The sequence below is a fragment of the Pieris napi genome, chromosome 8 (assembly GCF_905475465.1).
Source record: "Pieris napi chromosome 8, ilPieNapi1.2, whole genome shotgun sequence".
Taxonomy (NCBI): domain Eukaryota; kingdom Metazoa; phylum Arthropoda; class Insecta; order Lepidoptera; family Pieridae; genus Pieris; species Pieris napi.
In genome coordinates, this window is record NC_062241.1 from 7900166 (window position 1) to 7924638 (window position 24473).

The following is a 24473-nucleotide window of genomic DNA, read 5'->3' on the forward strand; positions in this document are numbered from 1 at the left end:
GTAAAGTATTGACTGACGGCATATTTCATATATATAGCCCAGAAAAGAGATATCTACACTAATATTATTATTAGAAAATATTTAATTGTTTGCATCGAATATACTAAAAAACTACTTAACCGATTTGAACGATGAACATAAACTTTAGAATATATAAAATAAATATCCACCAAAATGGTGGCGTATAAACACCAAACGCTCAGATACATTTTCCTTATCGTCTTAAACTCAACTCATGGATCAAAGTTTAAAAAAAATCTAAACTTTATCAACAATTAGCCATCGAAAATAAAAATAGTACGTACCGAAGCACTGCTATCTGATCCCGCCTCGGGCGCCAATCTCTTGAGAACGGCGACCGCCGAGAAGAGAGCAGTGAGGTAATAACCTCCTTCTCCAGCCAGCAATGCGGGTGGAAGTAACCCGGCCATAAGTTCAGCCTCCAGTTCAGCACAAACTAACCGGCAACGGGACACGCACCATGCTAATACTGGGAGTAAGTCATCTGCACCCACTGCTCGCTCGCCACGGATCTGGAATATTTTTTCATTAAATAACATAAATTATAGTATTATCCTAATAAAGTCCGTAAGTCTTCGAAGTAGTTCTCACAGATGCATGATAAGGACGGCGCGTACGCATACTCTCGAAAACGACAACCCACTATGAACATTTAATCGCAGAACACAATTGCAGTGCAATATAGGAGTCTGGGAGAACGGCCATATCAATAACGGTATCTCTTAGAACCTATGCAACAAATTTACTGAGAGCCACTACTCACATTATTCGAACAGCGAATAATGTGAGTGAAGACAAAAGGTGTTGGATGTTAAATAGTTGTAAATTTATAATAATACATAACTTTAATCCGGTTAAAAAGTTTTTCTTTAAATTAATTTTTTTTTAAATTGGCTACCTCCTGACCTACACTTTATATAGCGTAAATATATTTGTCAAAAACTACACACAAAAAAGTTCAAAAGTACATAAATTTATTTATAAAAAAAAACACAAATAAATAACATCGACTCCACTTATTAGACGCGAGACTATTTGAAATGAGCGCACAATTTAGAATGTTGCGGTCATTTTTAGAGGACGTTTTTTAGACGTTGATTGTGCATCTTGGGTTTTTTGTATATCAATGTGCGAAATACAACTATTTAAATGAAGATACAAGATTTGGTTTGGTCTCGATAGTTGGCGTGTTAATTCGTTATTATAGATAATCAGTAAATTAAAACAATATTTTTGGAATTCATCTTACCGCATTGAACATAGCAGATATAGCTGCAAGGAGATTCTCTAGTTTGTCCAAAGGCGAATCCGCTTCTTGCATTTTGAGGAAATGCTTCGAGATAACTGCCAACACTGCTGAAGAAGGTACTTTTGTAGATTCCTAAAATATTTAATTTATATTATAATTATAACATTTATATATATATAATATCTAAAGTATCTATTATATAAGACTTTGTCCTTAAAAATACTACTTTAACATACATATATCTATGATATTATTTTGTTGTTTACAAAGTACATACTTGTAAGTATTCTGATATATTTTTATACTATATTTATTATTTTACCGATAATTAATTACTTAGTGCTTGTTCTATCTATGCAAAAAGGCAGTTCTATAATAGTAACAAATATAAATTATATTTACATTGCTAAAATAATAGCGTTATTTTTATGCTTATAACGCTAGTTCAGACATACCTTCACTCCTAGTTGCAAGGCCGTAACGTGTTGCGCGCGTTCTATTGCTGCGTGAAGCTGTCTAACATCCGTTGCATGCCATGAAGCCAGCAATGTATACAGCTTAGAGCGTAGAGGTCGTACAACCAGTCGATGCATAACGCCTTCTAATATTGCGTCGATGTTTAGGAATTCTGTCGGTTTTAGCTGAAATATAATTGGTATATTATAATAATTCCATTTACATTTTTTTTTATTTTAGGGACAGAATTACATTTTAAATATCTTGTGTACCTACATATATGGTATGCGTTACAAATATAATTTCGCTCGCTCGCTGTAAACTATTTTTTTTTAAATGACAGAAAGAGTTGAATGAGAAAACAAAAGAATGTGGGCGATTGAAAGAAAATATATATATTTAGTGCCTGCTGTTTATATTTTTATACATACATAATGAATGCAACTTACCAATACCTTTAATAATAAAAACTTATTTATTTTGTATGATATCCATATGTTGTTTTAGTTAAAGTTAGTAAAACTACAACAATACTAATATAGCAACAATTCGGTAGTAGTTGCTATAATTAGTATTGGCTACTAAAGAAAACAAAAAAAACTATAGTGGGGCAAGCTCTACTTTTTAAGATATGAATTTACAAGCGATTGACATCTTTTTAGATTTAGTACTAGAGTTTAGTGAGTACAGTTGTAAATTTATGTTAAAAAATAGGCATCAGAAATCCGTACCGCAAATTATTTTTTACTCTATTGCACAAAAAAAGCCCACCTTAAGTCTTTCCTTCTCGACTTCTTTTTCAAACTCTCTCTCGCCATGCTTCACGAGATAGTTCTTCATTCCCGACATGAACTGACGCATGTTCCGCATCATCACCTACAATTTATTAAGCATTATTTTGATTGCATCAATTCTTTAAAATTTGATATATTTGTTCTAAACTTACATACAAAACAAGGTAATCAATTCTATAGTTGAGCTAGCTTCAGCGTCAAATGTAGTGAAAATATTAGTTTCTTACCTGTGGGCAAGTTTCTTTCGAGTCCAACGTACAAGCAATGAAATTATCAACGTTTTGAGCAAAGGTGGTACTCTTGTCTTGGGCTAAATGTAAGGCATACGCTCTGAGGGCGGCACCCGCCCCAAGAGACGTCCGACCGCCGCGTAGGGCGCGTACTCTTCCCGCTGCTGTTAATAAAAGAGAAATTATTTAACAAAATGTTTCACTGTGTCCAGTTTGTTAACTGTGTCCAGTTTGTAGACTGTGTCCAGTTTGTGTTTCCACCACGCCAACTTTTTTCTATTTAGGATGATGTATAGAATAAATAAATAAATAAAATAAAATAACTTATTATCTTAGAAAGTCAAATACGAAAAAGGAAGAAGAAAAATAGAGAAACCTCTAATGAATAAACAGACCGGGTCATTGATTCTAATAATTGTAGTAATAATACATTCCGTTAGCGCATGTTATATTTTATCAAGACTAACTTTTTGAAATTTCTCGTATTCAGCAATTATTTACATAACGCAATCTAATCAGTAATTTAACAACTAAAATTAGACCGTGACTTCTTGAATTTTAAACCAAACTCAAATAAAAAACAAGTCTTTACCTACACAGATACGAATTAGTAATTTCAAAATCCGATTCATCAATTGGGATAACTTCATCGTTTTTATAAAATATTTTCTTAATCGTTTTACAGAAGCACTTCCACAAATCACGGACACTTTTTAAAAAACTTTTAATTGGGTTGCTATCACGGATTTTCTCTTCTGCTTCTTCATCAGCGAGTTCTGCGCAATGGCACCCAGGCGGTTTTACTACGACTGTCGTTTTTCTACACTCCTTATTCTTACTTAGCTTCTTACAGAATTCCGTCAACGAACTCATCCTCGACAAGCGCTCTTGATATTTCGGCTCCATCAACTTTTCTTTTGACACAAACACCCATTCACTTTCTACAACAAATTCACTGATTGAATCACACTGGAAGTTTCTTATCGTTGTCAACGCGTATACTTCTTTTGTCACTGGCATTTCCTCTGATAAAGTCGGCTGTTCATCCAAAAATACTTTACGATCAAACCTTTCAGTCTTCCACTTCCTCTCTATTGGCTTCTCTGATTTTCCTCTGAACAATTTTATGAACCACTTCATGGCTGATGTCTCGGCGGTTTTTTCCCGCTACGACGAACGATCTAAATCGATGATTTCTCATTCAAATGAGCTAAGCTGTTGCCGGTACGACGGTCTGCAGCGGACTAACAACTCTCGTAGTATAAACCGTCGCACGCGCAGACCTTTACCCTTTAACCACAATTATATTTACTGTGTAATAATATTTATAATCACTGATAACAACAGTGCACTGCGGTGCTATTGTTCGTGTCCTATTTAGAATAATATTAATTATTGCAACTAATGAGTCATTAACTCGTTATCAGTATGAAACGAGTGTGAAACTGCAAATCTGTATTGCTTTTATCTTGAAAGAGTTACTTTTATGGGCCATTGTTACTAATTGAATATCAGTCAATTTCATTTATTATAATATATTATAGTCAAGTAATTATAAATAATGGTGTTTGATCTTTTGTACTAAGATCATTCTAATCCGATCACGACTCGATCACTATACCTAAATTATAATGACTTCGAATGCAGAACTTAGTCTATATATATAAAAATGAAACCCGTTTTCCGTTGTCACGACATAATATGAAAACGGCTTGACCGATTTGGCCAATTCTTTTTTTATAATATTCTTTGAAGTACGAGGATGGTTCTTACGGAGAGAAAAATTAAAAAAATTGAGTGAAAAAGTCTAAAAACAACACTTTTCTATATTCCCATACATAATATTTGTAATAATTCTTAAAAGTCAATTGAACTTTAATACCATATCATTAAGTTCAAGTGTTAGTGGAGGGGTTCCGGGAAGGTAAATTTTTATTTTTTGACATAATGTATTAACGTCTTATCAACTTTCTTTTTTTTATCGTAGCTAGACCGGTGTCCCGAATAGCAGAATAAGTATTTAAAAAAAATAAAGAATCTACTGTTAGGCGGTACGATGTTCGCCAGGCCAGCTAGTATGATATAATTATGTTAATGACATTTTGGGGATTCCAGAACTATTTGAGTAGGTAAGGATTTGGTGTCGGTAAGTAAGTAGCTAATTATGTAATTAGTAAATGGTACGTGAATGTTTTATACTTTTGTAATAATCTTTTGTTTGGCTATTATTTTCTTAGAAACAAGCGGTTTGAGATTTTTGTTTCCGCCTTTGTCCCTTATTATCGACGGTTTGTTTACTACATCGATGAATACCAGCTGTCCGGTAAGCTTAGCTTTTGTTATTTTTTTCTAAAAGAAAATCGCAGGTAAAATTGAGTATACCAATAAATCACCTTTAATTCTTTTATATAAACACTTCATAACAATATCCTTTCCATCTATTATATCGTGACTTTTGTAATTATATAACATTTATATTTGTTGTAATTGTAAATATATTAATTCTATGTATTTTAGAACCTAGAATCGTGACTCCTTATATTAAATTTGTAATTGTCAGAAGGTACAGCCCTGCAATTTTATTTTTTGAATTTAGCTATGCTCTTTAGTATTTCTTGTTTTCTTTTACCTAACTCTGGTTGCCTGGAAGGGATCCCTTGTTCCATATAAGGCCACCCGTTGCCTTCTTAATTTATGATAACTGAATGTATATGTACCATATATGTATTGCAACAAAGTATTAATAAATAAAATAAATAATGTGTCCGTTTCAGTAATAACTTTCATATTTGGGTTGTGTTATCCCAAGCAGACATTAAATTATTCAGACTTAACAGATTGATTTTTTATACGTCTGAGGAACTGAACCGAATCTTCAACTATGGTAATGTTCAATATAGGCAAATACTTTGTTCAATATTTATTTCTTTTAATCCGATGTTATTAATAAGCACATTTTAATTTTACCAAAATGTTAAATTCAGATAATGATTACAAGTAGGGATGCATCGATACGCTTTTTTGCCGATACGATACCGATGCCGATACACTTATAGGAATATCGTCGATACCGATACCGATACCGATACTAACGCTTATTGAATTAAAATTAAATTAAGGTAAAATATATCAAGTTAAGTTAAAGTTTATAATTTTTATTAAAAAAATATACATATATACAAAAAATAGTCACAAACTTTGAATAATTTGAAAGGTTTTGTTACTAAAATTAAGAATTAAGAGTAAAAATTAAATTAACATGAAATAAATAACTGTTAATATTTAAAATAAACAATGATAACATTGTTGTAATTCTGTATTTAATTAAATTTGGTATCGAAAAAATACTACTCGCAATAGCAGTTAAAAGCCAAAAGCCAAATGCGCTAAGCGTGAAATTTGAAAAGTATCGGTGAATCGGCAATGAAAATATCGCCGATGCCGATATATCGGCAAACCCAAAGTATCGCCGATATATCGGTATCGGCATCGGTATCGGATGCATCCCTAATTACAAGTAAATAAATAAAAAATTTACGCATCAAAAAATAAACATTCTTTGGATTTTCTAAAGTCGTTTAATAAAACAAGTCACAGTCCGAAAATTGAGAATATATAAAGCATTTTACTCTAATACACACGGCGCCGTAAACGTGGCATGTGTTTGTATTTAGTACATATTTGTATAAAATTATTACGTACTAAATGTTTATAGTCATCAAGAGAAACGTATAAACCGGTACGATCAGGATCACTACGTAGAGGTTATTTAATATAATTATTTGTTCAGAGCTACACGCGCCGCCAACGCGTCATTTTACTCCGCACTTGTAATTAATTTATCTTAATAACGCACGTGTTCACAAGATGTGGGAATATCATGTAGAAATAAGTGCTTTAAAATCATATAATAATAAGCATTTATTAATATGGTTATAGATTTTAATTTTGATTAAAGCACTTTTTTGTAAAATTTTGTTAAGATGCTGCTGCCGCCTATGCTGTAATATGATTAGAGACCCTAAAAAAACAAAATATGTTCGTTTATAAACATCGTTAGGCATCTATTTAACCATAAATAACATACATTTTTAATCTACTTACTCTTTTTTTGGAAATGCAATTATATAACAATATTGTAACTGTAGAAATTTATGTTATATGTGACGTCGGGGGCTCTTTATTATAATAAATACATAAATAAATAAATTATACGCCGTAGCGCACTCGTAGAATTGCTTATTTTGTTAATGGTATGAAATTAACCATATTAATAAATCGTTAAACTATTTTGTAATTTATCCAATCAGATTTTTTTCTCTAAAACAAATATAGGAAAATGTCTCTAGCGTCGAACTTAAACCTCTGAGCTATATATATTAGTTAAGAGTAACATAAACAATACTATCGTGTAATAAAGCAAAGAAATACTAAAATATATGCAGTGGATAGAATAGAAAATGGATAATAGAGGATCGTAGGAAGGTTTCTAACCCAATAAAAAAAGTATGTAATAAATGGAAGTATGGGAGTATAATGTTAATTAATATGTTACCTAGAAGTGGGTCTAGTCTGTCCCTGAAGCTCTTGGCTCGTGCTGCCGCAGCCGGACCTCGACGCGGTACTGGGGAATCCCATTCACATACCTCCTCCTGATATTAAAAAAGTTTTTGTATGTTCATGATTCTCTCTTATAATTAAAAAAAAACATGCAAAACACTATTAATGATGTAGCCTTTTTTAATCTTATAAAATATTCTATAGGATATAGTACTAAAGTGATATAAATTCCTTGTTTTTGTTATTGTCAAGTGACGTTCATTTCAAAAAGATATAAAAATGTATACATTTTCAAATTGTGATTGTCCATTAACGGGTAAAAGGCCATCCCACTGTGAGCTGTCCCAGGGTTCAGAGAATACCGTGCCGTCATCGCTGGCCTGAAACCATACAACAATATTACTAAGCCAATCTAAATTTAAACCTTGCTCGTTGTGATTAAACGAACAATCAAACATTATACTGGCAACAAATAATTCGTTAGTAATTACTAATTATTATTATAATTACGTAGGTAAAGAATCTCACTGGCGACAAACTGATTACCGTTAGAATACAACAGTTTTTAGTAAGACATGCAGTCGAATCTTTCGGATATTGTAATTTCATTATATGGTAATAGGTGGCGCGCAAATATTTTTTTTTACGTGGGATTGTAATACAATAGATGGCGCTTCACAGGATTTTTTTTCAGTACAATGATAATAGATGATGCATAAATAAAATTTCCTATTACCGTTGACAATATATAAATCTTCTGTGTGTGTGTTTGTAATAAAACTCCTCCTAAACAGGTGGACCGATTTGAATGAAACTTTTTGTGTGAAACTGCATTTGAGCATGGTTTATAGATGTATTAGATTTTTTTTTTGTATTTGAGACGTGTGTACATGACGTATAGTACTAAAAATATACTATAGCAAAAACCAATATTCCTTTAAATGTAAAATGAAAATTGCATTACCTGTTCGGACAATGGTCTCAGGTCATGAACGTTGTCATAGCAAGAGGCCCGCGGCGGAGATCTCACTTCCTCGGGAAGACTGGTCGGCTCCGATGTCAAACGGAGTTCGGGAAATCTGTCAATAATCAAAGATGTTCTCTAACTTGCCCATTAAATTATCTCGGAGTAAATTAATTTATATACGTTTAAATTCGCGGCTACGAAATTTATCTAACTTAGTAAAAAACATTTAGTAAATTCTGATATAATATGGTGAACTTAAATCGTTACATATCTTAAGTTAACGCTAAATGTTAAGAAAATATTCTGACTGCGCATGAATTCATTTATAGTAGGATTAATATTTATCATTAGTTTTAAACTCAACAAACCTTTGGGCAACCACTTGATGTACAGAAAGATGGGCTTCATCAGCGCTGAGCTTCGTTTCCTGCTCTGCTAGAGATGGAAATGTTCCACTATCACCACCGTCTTCGTTCTTGTCTGTAATAATATTTGTACGATGTCCATTATCCATTTATTATTCGTTTCAAACTGATTCTGTTGGCGAGTTATCTTCTGGACTAAAGAACTAATATTAATTTAAAGCAAGTTCTAAGTTAGTGTAATCTCACCCTAAAATTTTGATTTTGTGATAATAAATTTCAAGCCATCCTACGAAATTTTACGTCAGCGTGAAAGTCTCGCGCAGAAAATTCATCGTAATCGTTAATCCATCTACCATAATTTAATAGCACTAAAATATGCTACTAGATGGCGCTGATATTAAAGTATAACTCTAAGCCAACCACAATCTATAGTTCTAACAATAGTATTTATATTTAAACAAATGAAACGTATATATTGTATTGAATTTCGAGGTACCTAACCTTCAGTGTTTTTTTCAATTTAGTTAACCTAAAATTAAGTTAAAGTATAAAGTTAAAAAAACAATAGTAGGAATTCAATTAAAACGTTTAAATGAAATGTTAAACTTACTTATAAACTGCCAACTGGAATCAACAGCCCAAGTCTGTTCCTTCCCATTGGGAGGCTTTGCCGCAACCCTGGGAGGTTCTACTGGTTTCATTTTAGGCTTAGTTCGAAGAGACACCAGATTGTCTACAGACGTTGATGTGTTTGGGGAAGATGCTGGAATGATAAATAAGGCTTTCTTAAAGCTTTTTCATTGAGAAACTTTTTTGGAGTAACATTGCCAATCTTAGTATTGCATTGTCCTGATTACTGTTTCTGATCGAATCGCTTTATCATCGCTATATCACATATATTGGTTGGTAGCTTGGGTCAACGCCCTGTTTTGAAAAAGTAAAATTTACTTCAAAATGGTTCATCAAATCGCATATTATTTATTGTACCCTAACCTAGCTCCGAATGTTTACATTTTATAGGTATGTGTAAAAAAATACTTACGAGACAGTTCCTCAATACTATGCATATCCCTCAATGGATAATAAGGGTGATTCTGAGAAGGCGGCTCAGAGTACCTTTGGGACAAACTCACCCCCGCTCTGAGCAACTTTCGTCTTTGCACTGGCAACATTGCTGCCTGAAAGAAAAAAATTATATTAAATAAACACGTTAACACGTTCATCAAATTGGCAATTAAAATCTCGTCATATAAAACCATTATTAATATTGTTATGTTTTTGAACTAACAGGCATTCTGGTGCTCCAAAAGAAAGTCAGACTCGATCTGCTGATAAAAAATGCTAATATTCTAGTACTATTCTGTACTTGATGAAACCAATAATAAACTTAATAATTGAGAGAATTCAAAATCCCTTACGAATTATAAAAAAAATATTACAAGAGCGACTACATAAGTAAGAGGTTACAAACGCTGTTAGTTTATAATATACAAATTACGACCTCCATATTTATCACCTAACTAGACACATATCAGCGTAATCTCATCTATTTTCAATTATTGTAAAAACTCAACAAATAATAACAATTTAAACTAAAATTTAAATTCCTAAAACTTTGAATTTGAATTTAAACTTAAATTCAAATATGGACCCATATTCTCTCTCTTTCTAATAACCCATTCCAAGATACCTTCTGGTTGTTAAGAACATGCTATGATGAAGTTACAAACCTCCTTTAGCGTATCAACAGGGTCGGCATAGAAAGGACTGCCAGCGTTATCTTTCTCCGATTCATCCCCATTCGTACAATCGTCTTCTAATTTAACAGTCTCCATACTCTCTGTCGTATGATTCTTATTCTTTAAGGCAGCTTCGATTTCATCAGTCAATTTCTTATTCATATTTAAAGCGATGTTCAGTTTATCCGGTCTTTTTGGTATCACGTCACCTTTACTATTGGTCGTCGCTATAATTTCGTTCGATCCATTGAAGCTCTTCTTCAATGAGTTGTCAGATAGAGTTTTCTTTTCTAAACTATCGGATGATGTCAATAGAATCATATTTTCTTTATCAAGTATTGATTGTGTACTTTTCGCTGCAATTAATTTCGCTGAAAATTAATACAGATTATTGAATGGATCACCAATAATGACACATTCTAGTTCCGCGATTAATTTAGCTGAAAATTAATACAGATTATTGAATGGATCACCAATAATGACACATTCTAGTTCCGTGGTAAGTATACGGAAAATCATCCCTTATTTCTAATGAGCTGGTGCACAATAGATTTAGCAAATTAACCAATTAAAGACAAGTCCAAAACACTCTACATTTTATAAATGTTTGTCCCGATACCCTGATTAATATGGTCACAAAAAATCCCAAATACTTACGCAATGTATCCGGTAGCAAATCAGGTCTCTTGCTCTTCATTAAACCATTATTTATATTATCATTATCAGTCTTAGGTTTAAATGTCGTGCAATTGTTGCCTTCTGGTCCCCATATGTCTTCATAATCACTCACTTTATCCAATAAAGAGCTACGACAATACACTCCCGGCGATTCGAGGATGTCTGATTCCTAAAAAACTTGTTACTTATATAAACAAAATCAACAGCAATTTAGGAAATAATTGAATCTACCACTAAGCATGCTGTTAGTCAAACAAATGCTTTATACATTATTTTTGTCTAATGCTAAAGTTAGCCCATTGCACTACAGCTAGGCTATAGATACAAAGAAGGGACTGAATGTGGACTATCTTTGCAACTTTGAAACGTAAAAGCCGTAGTGAGTTTAGCTTTTTGCATTAACAACGAGAAAATACGATACTGTTTTTTGGAGACTAAAATGGTACGTTTTAATTGTATGTCCCAAGTCGCTCTATCAGTACATTTAACAAAATTACTAATTCCCCAGTCATTATTTCTGGTGCATTAATTTTAGGTTGGTAAGCAAAGACATCTAGAATAAAACAAGCATTACCAAAATACGTCTTCGTAATGTATCACAATTTATATTTTATTACAGGAAATCCACTCTCAGTCCATTCTTTCCGCCAGCTAGGCAAATATATGATGCCCCTACCTGGTAATGTCTGGACTCCTTTCGAAGGGAGTGTTTACTTCTCCTTGACCGACCAGAGGGTGTTGTACTCGCTGTATTTGTATTGGGAGATAATATTTTTTCTCGACCACTCATAGGGGACATAACATTCGATGTCGGGGAGAAAACATTTTTGTTTGACACGGGTGAACTCCGAGATAAAGGAGAGAAAATATCACTCTTATTCGTTTGACTTAAGGGTGAGAAAACTCCGCTTTTGGACGATATTGTATCGTTGGAGACGGGTGAATTAATTTGACTGGTGGGCGAGAAAATACCACTAGTAACCGAATTGGTTCCGTTGGGGGAAACTAACTGGTTGGGAGCGAAACTATTAGAAGATTTCGTGAAGGTATTAACTCCCGTGTCTATGTCTGTGTTTTGGTCATTCGGCGATCCGGCCTCTGTCTCTATCTGTCTTTTAAAGCTTCCGTGTAAGCTAGCTGTCATTGTACTTATACATTCTCCTTCTGGCGATAAACGATGCAACATACTCTATATAGAAACAAGAATAATTTTAATCAGTGTACAGTATGTTAGTATATGCACAAGCTAGTCTAAACTATCATGCTCACGCGCACACCATGCGGTAAATATGCAAAGGCCTCACCTGTTCGATCACTTCGCCCTTAGTCGACTCTAGGTTGAATGCATTGTCGGTATTAGCAAGCGTTAGTTGCAGTCTGTCACTTTGAATGTTCTCGTTTATTTGGTGGTTGTGTATCTGTGTATTATTGACGCTAAACGTCACTGTCGTGGTGACAGTTATTCCGTTTGACTTGTTAATAGGGCTGAAAGCTAGGGATTGGGTGGTGGGAAAGGGTGGTTTTGCCCAACGAGGGGGCGGAGGGGGCGGTGTGGACTTAGAGTGAGTTGGGGAGAGTTGGGGGGGATTTGTGGTGGGGAATGTATGCGGTTGTGTTATGTGCGCCTGCAAATATGCAATTGGTTTAGAACAAATAAAGCGTTGTCAACTTTTACAATATACTGGCGTTTAAGGCTAAGTTGGTGTGTCTGTGAAATTAGTAGAGTACTTATCAGCAAAGCATAAAAAGATCGAAGTTCTGTTAGCAAGCAAAATAGTTCTAACGTTCCTGATAGTTTTTTGAAGAGTTCTGAACATCTGCACTAGAATACTTTTAAAGTCTAAACTACGCAGCAAACTCTCTCTGACACACAAATAATTTAAAATTTTTGAAAAAATATATAAAAACCCGTACATTCTAAAAACGATAAGGAACTATTGTGCATGATGAACAGAATTTTATTTTTTTATGTTCTGCTAGGTAGCGCTCTGCTAAGTCCAGAGACAGTTACATGTTTTAATATAATTATATAAAATATATCATAAAATTTCCTTCACCTTTAAATTAATCGTTAAAATATTACCAAGTGTATGAAAGCCTTAAACTACGCCAGTTTATTCATTAGCTTAATTTTGTACTTACGGTGCTAGTCATAAGATTTAATGTATTAGGGGGAGTGGGTCTGGGAGCCCTCACAAAGGACCCGGGTTTCGCTGGCGGTGAAGGAGGACTTTTCCCTTTAAATGTACTTAAACTTTGAGTTGGAGATGTATCTACAGACATTTTCAAAATATCATTCTCCTTGTCAGGATTAAATATTCTCTCCTTGGAATTCGTATCTGAAATTAAAATCGTGTTGAACACTTAGACTAAAGGCCGATTTACATTATCTTAGTGTTTAGGAGAGTGCTTTAGGATAGTACTTTAGTTGAAACATGTAAACGCTACTTGCTTTAGTAAACGCTACGCTAAAGAACTTGCCTTTCAGTAAGCAAGTAAAGCACTCTCCTAAACACTAAGATAATGTAAATCGGCCTTAACTTTGGACTCGGAACTAAAATATAGTATAATTTTTTAGTAGATAACTGTTCTACAATTACTGAAGTTTTTGAAGTTATACTTCTTTTGGCGCGTGAGGGGACAATAATGAGAGGTAATTTTTACGATGCGCGCGCACACCGTCACAAAAAACCGACACCCTGAAGTTAGCATACTCAACATTTTAAAATAAAAAAAATGTCCATTTCTTTTATTATGTAGATACTATGTAACTTTATTTTCCTAGATAATGCGTTATAATTAAATTTCAATGTATAAAATACCTTTTTTATATTGTTAGTGTCGTTTTTTCTACAAACGTAGAATAAGTCGATAGATACAATTTTTAAAAAGACGCGTGTACATAATAAATTAGTCTGCCTCAAGTAATCCAGATCCATTATTGTTATGCTAAGAAATAAAACCGGAAACATCATAAATAACAGCGAGGACTTGTCCTTTAAAAGTAGACTAAATACTCACTTGGATTAAAACTGCTAAGACTAGATCCAGTATCAGAGGGAGTGATGGCCATCGGAACCACGCCGGACGCCAGCTGCCCAGGAGACAACACGTTTGTGTTCTTTGGATTCGCCATTGGATATCCCCAGAACTCCTGGCCTAGGAGCGCTAGAGAACTAAGCTGATGTCTGCTTTTCGCATCTCTAAGCGGCCTCGGCAGTTGGAGCTGAACTGGTAGCTCGTCACTGAAGTTGTATAAGTGTTTTGTTACAGAATTGTATATCAAAGGTGAATAAGGCTGGATTAGGGTAAGTAATTTGTTTGAATAAGTTTGATTAATACTTCATGTAATAAGTCATGATATGGATCGAATGGATTTATGGGGTAATTTATTAAAATGTCTATTTGTAAAATTTATCGATTGTTATTAAAATGTTTACTGATTTGAATCACAAATCTCTCCTGTCGACACAAGACTGATAACGAAAACTGTTTTAGATTGTAAAATACAACTATTTTAAATATAATTAAAACGCTGTTACAATTCACTAGAATTCAAAGTAACAATAAGATTTCCTCTCATCTTCCTTTCAAATCAAAATCAAATCAAAAATCATTTATTAATGTAGGTCAATGTACACTTATGAACGTCAGAAATATACATTAAATGCTTCTAATTTTACATTTACGGCAAATTCTCAAATCAAGGGCGTATAACGGAGGAGAAGAACTGGCAATAAGCACTCCGCCACACTTTTTAATCGCCAAGTTTTTGTTTTACGCAACGTTTGTAAGGAGCTGCAACCACTGCTGCTGCTTTGAACTCAATATTATCGGATTTAGATTTTTCAACAAACAACTACTGTATAGTGAGATAATTAGAATTGTGTCCAAAATGGGTATTAAGATCTTAAATGTATTTTACAGAGCCAGCTCTTGATATTGGAAAAAAATTTAAGCGTTAACTAAACTTACCAACATTGCGAATAGTGTGCGATCAGTTCAGGTATATTATCAAAGCGATTTGCGGACGTCTCCAGGCCGATACGACCGGCCGATGCCTGGATGAGGTAGTGCTCAATGTATGGTCCTTTGTCGGCCGGCAGACGGACGCTTATCGCCATTGTGTCCGGCTGACTAGATTGTCGGACGACAAAGTTCTGGAATTTTTCAATAGCTATATTGCGGAGGTATCATTTAAAAACAAAAATTGCCTTATTACAGCTTATTAATCTTTTAAATTTTATATTTAATAATTTAAATACTTAAGTTTCACCAGAACCATAAATAAAATCGAAGTAAATTAAAAAAAAATAATTAGACTTTTATCCTATTTGAATACTGCTACATTATTCAAACTTTGGCCTAAATTCTAATGATACTGTCCAAAACCAAAACTAATAATGTTGCGAAGAATTATCAATTACATTCTATATAGGTTATACAACTAGACGAAAAGGACCATAAACTGCCATTAGATTTTCACATGTATTGGAGCGCTTTGACATAATTGTTTATACTCTTCCTGTATAACCTTCCATTATGTAAGATATCCGTTAACGAGCGGATATCTGGAATACCGGAAGACTCAAAGTAGCGTTATTACATTAACCATTAACCCATACTTAGCATAATTGCTTGTTTTTCCAAGATATAATACTCATAGCTTTATAATACGAGGCATGCCTTTTAAGTTTTGTCGTTTGCAGAAAAAAACACAACTAGAACTTTATAGTACTTTTTATTGTTTTTCAAAGTATTCACCACGTAGCTTAATACATTTTTCCATTCCCTTAAACCAGTTATTATAACATTAATTCCACTCTAAAGTGGAGGTGTTCTAAATGGCTGACTTGAAAGCGTCGACTGCTTCTTCTCCGGACTGGAACCTTTGTCCACGAAGACTTTTCTTAATTTTTTGAAATGTAAAAAAATCGTTAGGGCTTAGGTCAGGACTGTATGGAGGATGGTCAAGAATTTCTACTTTTTCCTGCTTCAAATACTGAATTGTTTGACGAGCGCTGTGTGAGCTTGCGTTGTCGTGGTGCAGGGTGATGCGCCGCTTTAAGTTAGATTTTCGAAGTTTGGCGATGACTTGTGGTAAACAAACTGTGGTATACCACTCTGCGTTAACTGTTCTACGATCTTCAAGTGCAATAGACGCAACATGGCCGGTTTTTCTAACGAACGTGGCCACCATCTTCTTTGAAGTGCTTCGAGAACGAACGAGTTTAGTCGGCTTTGGCTCGTCTTGAAAGACCCAGATTGTAGATTGTTGTATGGAATCAGGATCGTAGGCATAGATCCAAGATTCGGCATCACTGATGATGTCGTAGACGTGATTTGAATCTCTTCGGTTGAACCTTTGCAGAGTTTTCTTACACCATCTGACGCGGGCCGCCTTGTGATCGTCGGAAAGCAGATGCGGTATCCAACGACAAACTAGCTATCTCACACCAAGCGTTTCATGCAAGATCTTCTGAATGGTTGTCCCTGAGATGCCTAATAGAGCCTCTATCTCTCGATACGTCACATGACAATCTTCGAGAATTAGTTGTCTCACAGCAATGATGTTTTCTTCTGTGAAGGCGGATTTTGGGCGTCCTTCGCTAGATTGGTCACTAACACCAGTATGTCCAGACTGGAATTCTAAATACCAGCATTCGACAGTCCGCAGACATAGGGCTTCATCACTGAACACAGATATTAGCTCTTCAAAACACTGAAGCCGTGTCAGGTCTCTTCTAAAGTTGTAGAAAATTATTGCACGAACATTTTCCTTAGAGAGATTCATTTTCGTACGTAACTTGACAGATTCAAATCGACGCTGTGACTAAACAATAGCATTATTCCTAATACTTTTAACTGTTTTGAGATTCAAAATGTAAACACATTCGAATATAGTACAGGTCCAAATTCAAAGTTGCCGGGAAATATGGAAACGACAGAACTTAAAAGGCATGCCTCGTAGCTGCGAAGCTGAGCCGAAAATAAATAACCAAATTCTATATTATAATAATATCAGTAGCTACTTAGTTTCTTAACTAGGATTAAAATGTATTTACTATAATTATATATATTATTCCGGTCTAAGATGCGTTTATTAATAACATTTTAATATTAATTTAAAATTGTATAAAACTATACTGACATTTGTGATTTAAAGTAGTTTTGTTTGTTATTTTTTTTAATTTAATATAGTTAGAATTAAAAACATATATTTCGACTGGACTGCCACACTAAATAAGAAAATTCTAGAATCTATTTTACAAAATAAAAGTTGTATATATAGGTATTCGTATTAAATAGCTCACCCCTTCCTCTTTCCCCTGCAAGAGGTGAAAAGCACCCGCTCGTTGTATACCAGGCAGAAACCACACTGGGTGTGTCCGTATCAGTCGCTCCAGCAGACCAATGTCGCATGGCGGCTGCTCCTCGGAGTCAGACCCTGAAGTCCCCACTGAGGAGCAGTCGCCTTTTGCACCCTCACCATCTGATGACAGACTTTCTCGGCTCTGGAAACAATGTATCCATTGGTTAATAAAAAAACATAATTTTAATTTACTACTAGTTTCAAATTGTCATATAACGAGATATTCTAGGTTTAAAGATGACGTATAAACTTCAGTTGATTATAAATCATAATATTTATTTATCTGCAAAGTGAGAGTGATACAGATATTTTATACTTGACTTCTAAGTTCGCTTAAAAAAGGTTGGATATGCGTTAAAGAATACAGGCAGAATGTCAAGATGATGATTGCATGAATTTATAACTTTAAATTTATTTATTTTTGTAAATAGGATTTGTCTGTAATATGTGGTATTTAATTGATTATATGAACGCAATAACGAAATTAAGGAAAGCATACCAGCGTTAATAGGAGAAAAATAAACCAATGTAATATGTTACCAACGTATTTTACAAGTAAAACAAAACTAGAGTTAATGCAAAGTTATAGGCCAGTGCAAATGTTTGTCTAGCTTGTTAACAATATGAACTCAGCATAAGATTTAAGCAAATAAAAACGGGGACTTTATAACATTTAATCTTTCTTATCGTTATTAGCCTTACTACATACGCATTATTCAAAAGCCGATGGAGAATTTTATGAATTATTAAAATCAGCGGCACAGGATACAGTTATAAGATAGACGACACTCAAATGCAATTAACGAAATTTCATTGAGGAAACCATGTCATGTAATCTGATCACATTAGAACAAACCAATTAATATAAAATATAAGTTGTTCTAAATTGCACGTTGGGCACGGTGCCCATTCTTGTGTCGTAAGCAAGGGAATTAGGTACTTCGTAGACTTCCTATATTTTCTCATGATTAAATCTGTCGCTATTTCTTGGTTCAGTCCCTCGAGTATCTAACGTTGTTCAGAATGTTATTTATTTGTTACAAAACTACGATTCAGACTATTGAGTTTATAGCTTTAAAGTTCTTCGTACATTGCTTACAAAACGAGACTATTTTTCGAAGATCGTAATCGTAGGTCAAATGCGCTTAGTTTTATAAATACAGTTTCCACTTTTCTTTTCCTTTCCCCCTTTAAGAACCTTTTTAAAATTTATAAAAAAATCCAGTGGCGCTACAACCTTTTAGCCTCAGATTTATGTGTCTCCTCACGATGTTCTTCTTCATCGTACGAATGTTAAATTGTGGACAGAAAGTCATTTATTCATAGGCGGGGATCGAACCTACGATCTCAGGGATGATAGTCGGAAGTAGCCTCTGCGCCAACACGGCTCATTTAAAATTGAAGAGCACTAAAAATTGATGCTGCGCCGAAGTTAATTGTCTTCATTTCATTCTTATAGTATCTTAATTTAGAATTCACTAATATGTGCTCCATATTATGTGATCTTAGCTAAATCAATAAGTTTCCTTTCTAAAACAACGAATCCCACAGATCTATTTGGAATGATATTGAGAGTGTTAAAACACGACTGATTACGTAAATATATGTGCAAAATCTGAATTCATTCCGAAATACCAAAAAAATAGACAAACAGAGATTCAAATAAACATCAAATAGGTTACACCGCAATAACTGTTGCATTTGAATTCTTTTTATGGCGATAAGATATTTCGCGACAAATTTCGAAGGCATTCACTTCAAACGAAGGAAGGCTTTGTTCACGGAGTTGGAAATATTATTTCTCGATTCGAAGGTTCGGTTAGTACAAAGGCGGCAATTTCGTATCATTCCCTCCCGTTTAGATCCCGTATGTTTCGTTTGTGACTATATTTTACCCTTTTCTTAGCGGTCAAAGACCTTAGATGTAAGAGGGATATCTATGATTTTATTAAAGAGTTTTATCATAATATCCCGCAAATGTCTAAGCAATTTTAAAATGTTGTTTAGGTCCCTTGTCTACTATGTAACAATAATCCCTTTTTAGTTATTAAATTAAATGTATCATTATACCACACAGTACTTAGTTTAAATTTTATGTAATATCTATCAATAAAGAAATGTATTAAAAAGTTCATTTATCATTGTATATATAATAAACGACTGTTTTATTTTATAATAAAAATAACTACATACCTATAAATTATTGTTAGCTTTAATAATCCTCGTTTGCGGCTTTTTCCCGCCCAAGTAAATTCAATGACAATTAACACATTCAAATTTGCCCTAGGGGACAGGTGACAATTAACATATTATTATAATGACACAGATGTAACTATACTGTATAGTTTAAATAACAACTATGACAGATCTAAACACTATCGACTACAGATAATAGATTATAAAGGATGCTCTATTTGTCCAAAGACATAGATACATTTGATGATTCTATATGTAACGATTATTTCAGTTTATAAGTTTAACTATGGGGGCCTCATAGCCTAGCGGTCTTATTAAGTGGCAGCTAGGCGAGGGGTACCGGGTTCGATTCCCGGTTCGAGGGCAAGTTTTAATTTAATTTAAATTTGTTCTCGGCCTTTGGGAGGGTTGTGCGGTACCGGGCGAGTGCCTATAACCGCACATGTAGGACACGGTCGAATTTCTAAGGACTAGCACAAATTATAAAAAATCCTTTACTTGACGCTGGCTAATGCACAAATCGTGCCAGAGCCATATAAAAAAGAAAGTTTAACTATTTATTACACTATTTTTATACAAAATTTCTTATCATTTTAATTTTCTATTTATATTTAATTTCTATACCAAACAAATTAAATATGTTCTGCCGTGTTGTAATTTATGAGAGCTTTTATTAAACTGAGGTTTTATGTATCCCTAGGGGACGTCATATTCGTTAATTGAGACAAAGTCCCGTGCATAATATTGCATGTTAAATGACACCGCATTTAATTTTAAATTTAAATCAGGGTCATTTGTTGCAATTAGTGTTAGGTGGCTTATTTAAAAATGATGAACAACATTAAATGGACAAGTTATTCATAAACATAATTTACTACTTAATAAGTTAAATTAGTAATATGTATACACACACATGAATGATAAGGATAAAACATTGAAAACCTTTTCAGGTAGATACAGAATATAAAAGTTTTCGCGCGTGTACACAGAGCATGTGAACAGCCAGTGGTTTAGCCAAATACGCATACATTGGGAGATAAATAAAAATCGTAGCCGCCGTTATTGCTCTATAAATTAATGGTCTGCGGCAAATAAACGATTCAGTGAACCAACATTTGCGAGTGCCCGTATCTCTACCGTGAATCAATTGGAGGGATTCTGCACGCGACGGTTAATACTTTGCAGCATTTGGTTCATATTTCCTGTATTGTTAAAAGCTCATACTCGGACTCAGATAACGTCAAGATAATGAAGAACACATTTTAATATTTACTTTTAATTATAACTCTGTGGTTTGTCAATTGTTTCACTTTCGGAGGTTTCATACAAAAGTTTTTAAAAACTCCTTTGAGACCACATATGTTTGCATTAGTCATGTGTATATAATATATTGACGGGCTTATTCGTAAATATATATACATATTTATAATGTACTAGCTGACCTGGCTAACTTCGTTCCGCCCTACAACCTTATAATATCGTTGTTACTTTAATTTAACTTATTTTAGGATTTCATTAATGTTAAGTATTACAGTAATACAACTTTTTTGCAAATACAGAAATGTTTTATTGCTTGCCATTGCGAAAGAAGAATGGCAGTTTTACACATTAGGCATCTTCTCTCTAGCGTCAATATGGCGATACTGCATGTTAAGCATTTTCTGATATCCAACATCTTTTGATCAGAATCAAAGCATGGTTATGCATCTCCTCATTCACCTCAAGATCGGAATTTCTTGAACTGACACGAATTCGACGTAAAATGATGCGTAGTTTTGTCAACAGATGGCACCATATGGTTTTTGCATTCGTAAAATTAATTAATTAATTTATTGTTATTCGATAACTTATCCGATATTTTATTGCTTATTGTGCTATTCGAGACGGAAACAAATCCAACAAATCAAAAACCATGGCAATCGGTCCAGCCGTTCTCGAGTTATAAGTGTTGTAACAAACACGACTTTCTTTTATATATATATAGATATGAACCTCGTTGAAGAATGTCATATTACGTTTTATATTCGCTGTGAATACGAGAGTGACAAGGACAAAATATGCAATAGCTACTGATGCTTACTGTAAAAGAGAATATGTTATAATTTGAAGTAAAACAATGTGTCACTTTTTTTAATGAATTATTTGAAATATTAATTGCATCTGGCTGAATCACATGGACAACACAATATACTAAGTATTTCAATTTTCAATGTATGTACTAATAAGTTAGGTACTTTTAAATTTAAAGAACGCGGTCCATGTTTAAATAATATTCCATTTAAATTTAGAACAACAAAGGAATAACGGTACAATTAAAACAATAATTTGCTAGACGCTTCTATTATTTGGCGGGAAATTAATTTGGAAATCGGTAACAATAATGGTGTGCTATGAATCATGACACAAAGGCCTCCGCGAGGTAAGGTGTTAAATCCCACACAAAAGCAACGCTTATGGTGAAATTATAGCATCTATATACACGGATTTATGAGGAAAGTTGGATTGCAATTAGTTTTCTATGGTGCTAAACGGCTACGTGAGAATGTACTCTGTGGTACATTAATTTTGTTGGATTGTTCGCGGTGAATGTTATAGCCTGTGGATGTAACCATTTTGTATGATATTAAAATTTAATTACATTATTATGTTGCTATTAATTTAATGCAGAATTAAATCGTGTTTATAAAACCTAAATACAAACAAACATTATTGGAATAATCATTACTTATATATTTTATTACACATGACTAAAGGTATATACAGATTAAATGTATTTTTACTATTACTAGGGTTGTAATTGCTGTGACAACTTTTAGGTATTTACCAAAAATTTGTCACAGCAATTACAAAGTTAGGCTATCAACGATGCCATTCGGCCCCTTGCAATCTCCTAAGAGGCAGCTGTGTATCACCAAAAACTCATAAAAATATACAACTCTTGACGCTTAGTGTCGTTCAACTCGAGAACTAAGTGCAAAGTGGTCACACGTGTTTAAGTTCTGGCGATGGGAGAGACTTTTAAGGAGTGAGCTCGGAACACCTGCTCCCAAATCACTTACTAACTTTGTTGACTTTTAATTAGGTTAATTACTGGCGTAACGGTCTATTGGAACGCACAGTGAAAATAAATCATATCACTAGTGATATATTGGAGTAGTTTGATTATTTGATGAGTGAAAGATTCTTGTCACGATATGAATTATAATTTACCTTTTCACCTTAATATAGTAATACCAACGAACCATGTTGGTATTACAAATTTCGACGTCTGGTAACCCACTGTAGTACATGGGTTGGGTGGGCAATGGACTTGTATCTAGGTCATTAAGAAAAATAAAAAAAAACTTATTGGTTAGATAAAGTTCTGTGTGATGTGTATATGTATAGGGAATAAATAAAAGTACTTTTACACGGGAGTGTCAGTTACACTAAATTCGCCACTTAAGCTATACGCATATAGACGGTGTATTATGCATACATAATGCCTAATCTAGTTTCAACATTAAACGCAAATATTAATAATATAGTTCATAAGAAGATTGTTAATAGCCCGTACACATATAACAACTCACTTTGAGAAACAAAATTTAACAATTTTTCATTTATAGTTTGGAATATTAATTTAACTCGAATAGACATTTAAAATTAAAGCGAAATGACATAGCCCACCACAAAACTAATGGAGTACTCGTTAGGAAGTATCAAAACATCCGCAATTTATTTTGCGAAAACTAGAAAACCCGACGCAAAGCGACAAAGTTTTAACGAGCGGAATCGAGTGCAGACGTCGCAAAAAAAATACGGATGCAAAACCCCAAGTAATAAGTTCATATAAAGTTCTCTCCAAGTCCAATCAAAGCAAACACTGGTCCGAGCATTGACTCACACGATTAAAATCAATAAGTCCTTCACGCGTGTGGTAATGACGCGTTTATTGCTCTTATTTCTTCGCCCAATTGCCCTTTTGCTTCTTACAAGTGTTTCTGTTGGTTTTAGCCTGTTAAATTTTGTACGATATGGCATAATACTATAGCGTGATTTAGAAATAGAATGAACCTATTTTATAGACGCTACGAGATTCGAATTTGGAATGATCAGAGAACATGAAAAATTCTATGCTCTGTGGTCATTTAAAATATAATGTGTGATTTTGCAATAAATTTCGTGTAAGATTTTAAATAACCAACATTGATTTATTTATTTTTTACACTTTAAGATATATATTAAAGTTGTCTTTACATAGACAAAACTATTATGTTAAAGAGTTTTACCAGTCGCCAAGCCTACAAGACAAAAAGTCTAGCAATAAAACAAAAGATATTCGTATCTCCGTTCATTTGCACCAGCTGCTACAATCTCTAATGACTTTCTTACGGTGTCTGTAAACCTACTAAAACCCCGTTAATGTTGATGGAGCCGTGAGTAATAGCTATAACTTTTAGAATATTTTATATCTAAGTACAGAAAATGTAGCTTTTACGAGCTAGGTATATATCCAAATAAAGCTACACCCCTCACACTTTGAAATCGATTTTAGTTTAGTTTTTATAACTTAATGTTTTGTTTAACTTTTTGAATATCTCTTCGTGTATATTGTTTGCCTATAAGTGCTTATCACAATAAACAAAATATTTTATTTTTCTTGTACCAATGTATCAGTATGTCGAGCGTTGGCAAGCTTATAAGCTAAGATATATCTTTAAAGAGTTATTTAAATTTATATTAACTACCTATTAATATTATGACGTTTCCAGCGTTACACTCCTCACTCGTTTACTAAATTGAGCCAAAATGCCTGGATAAGATGTCCGAGAACAAAAATTGTGAATAGAATAGCATTATAAG

The 24473-nt window shown here is 33.7% G+C and overlaps 1 protein-coding gene across 1 annotated transcript in view; it reads right to left on the reverse strand.

Annotated features, from left to right (window-relative positions):
* LOC125051918 (protein sprint) overlaps positions 1-24473 on the reverse strand; it is a 112300-nt gene that overhangs the window by 2442 nt on the left and 85385 nt on the right. The window contains exons 4-22 of the mRNA XM_047652546.1: positions 17374-17574; positions 15035-15219; positions 14081-14304; positions 13202-13398; positions 12364-12684; positions 11736-12248; positions 11039-11228; positions 10373-10752; positions 9685-9820; positions 9253-9405; positions 8646-8757; positions 8275-8389; positions 7598-7690; positions 7306-7402; positions 2748-2914; positions 2498-2602; positions 1726-1911; positions 1271-1402; positions 306-533 (exon numbers count right to left, since the gene is read on the reverse strand). Coding sequence (XP_047508502.1) covers positions 306-533; positions 1271-1402; positions 1726-1911; positions 2498-2602; positions 2748-2914; positions 7306-7402; positions 7598-7690; positions 8275-8389; positions 8646-8757; positions 9253-9405; positions 9685-9820; positions 10373-10752; positions 11039-11228; positions 11736-12248; positions 12364-12684; positions 13202-13398; positions 14081-14304; positions 15035-15219; positions 17374-17574 — 3735 coding nt within the window. The remainder of the gene's footprint in view (positions 1-305; positions 534-1270; positions 1403-1725; positions 1912-2497; positions 2603-2747; positions 2915-7305; positions 7403-7597; positions 7691-8274; positions 8390-8645; positions 8758-9252; positions 9406-9684; positions 9821-10372; positions 10753-11038; positions 11229-11735; positions 12249-12363; positions 12685-13201; positions 13399-14080; positions 14305-15034; positions 15220-17373; positions 17575-24473) is intronic.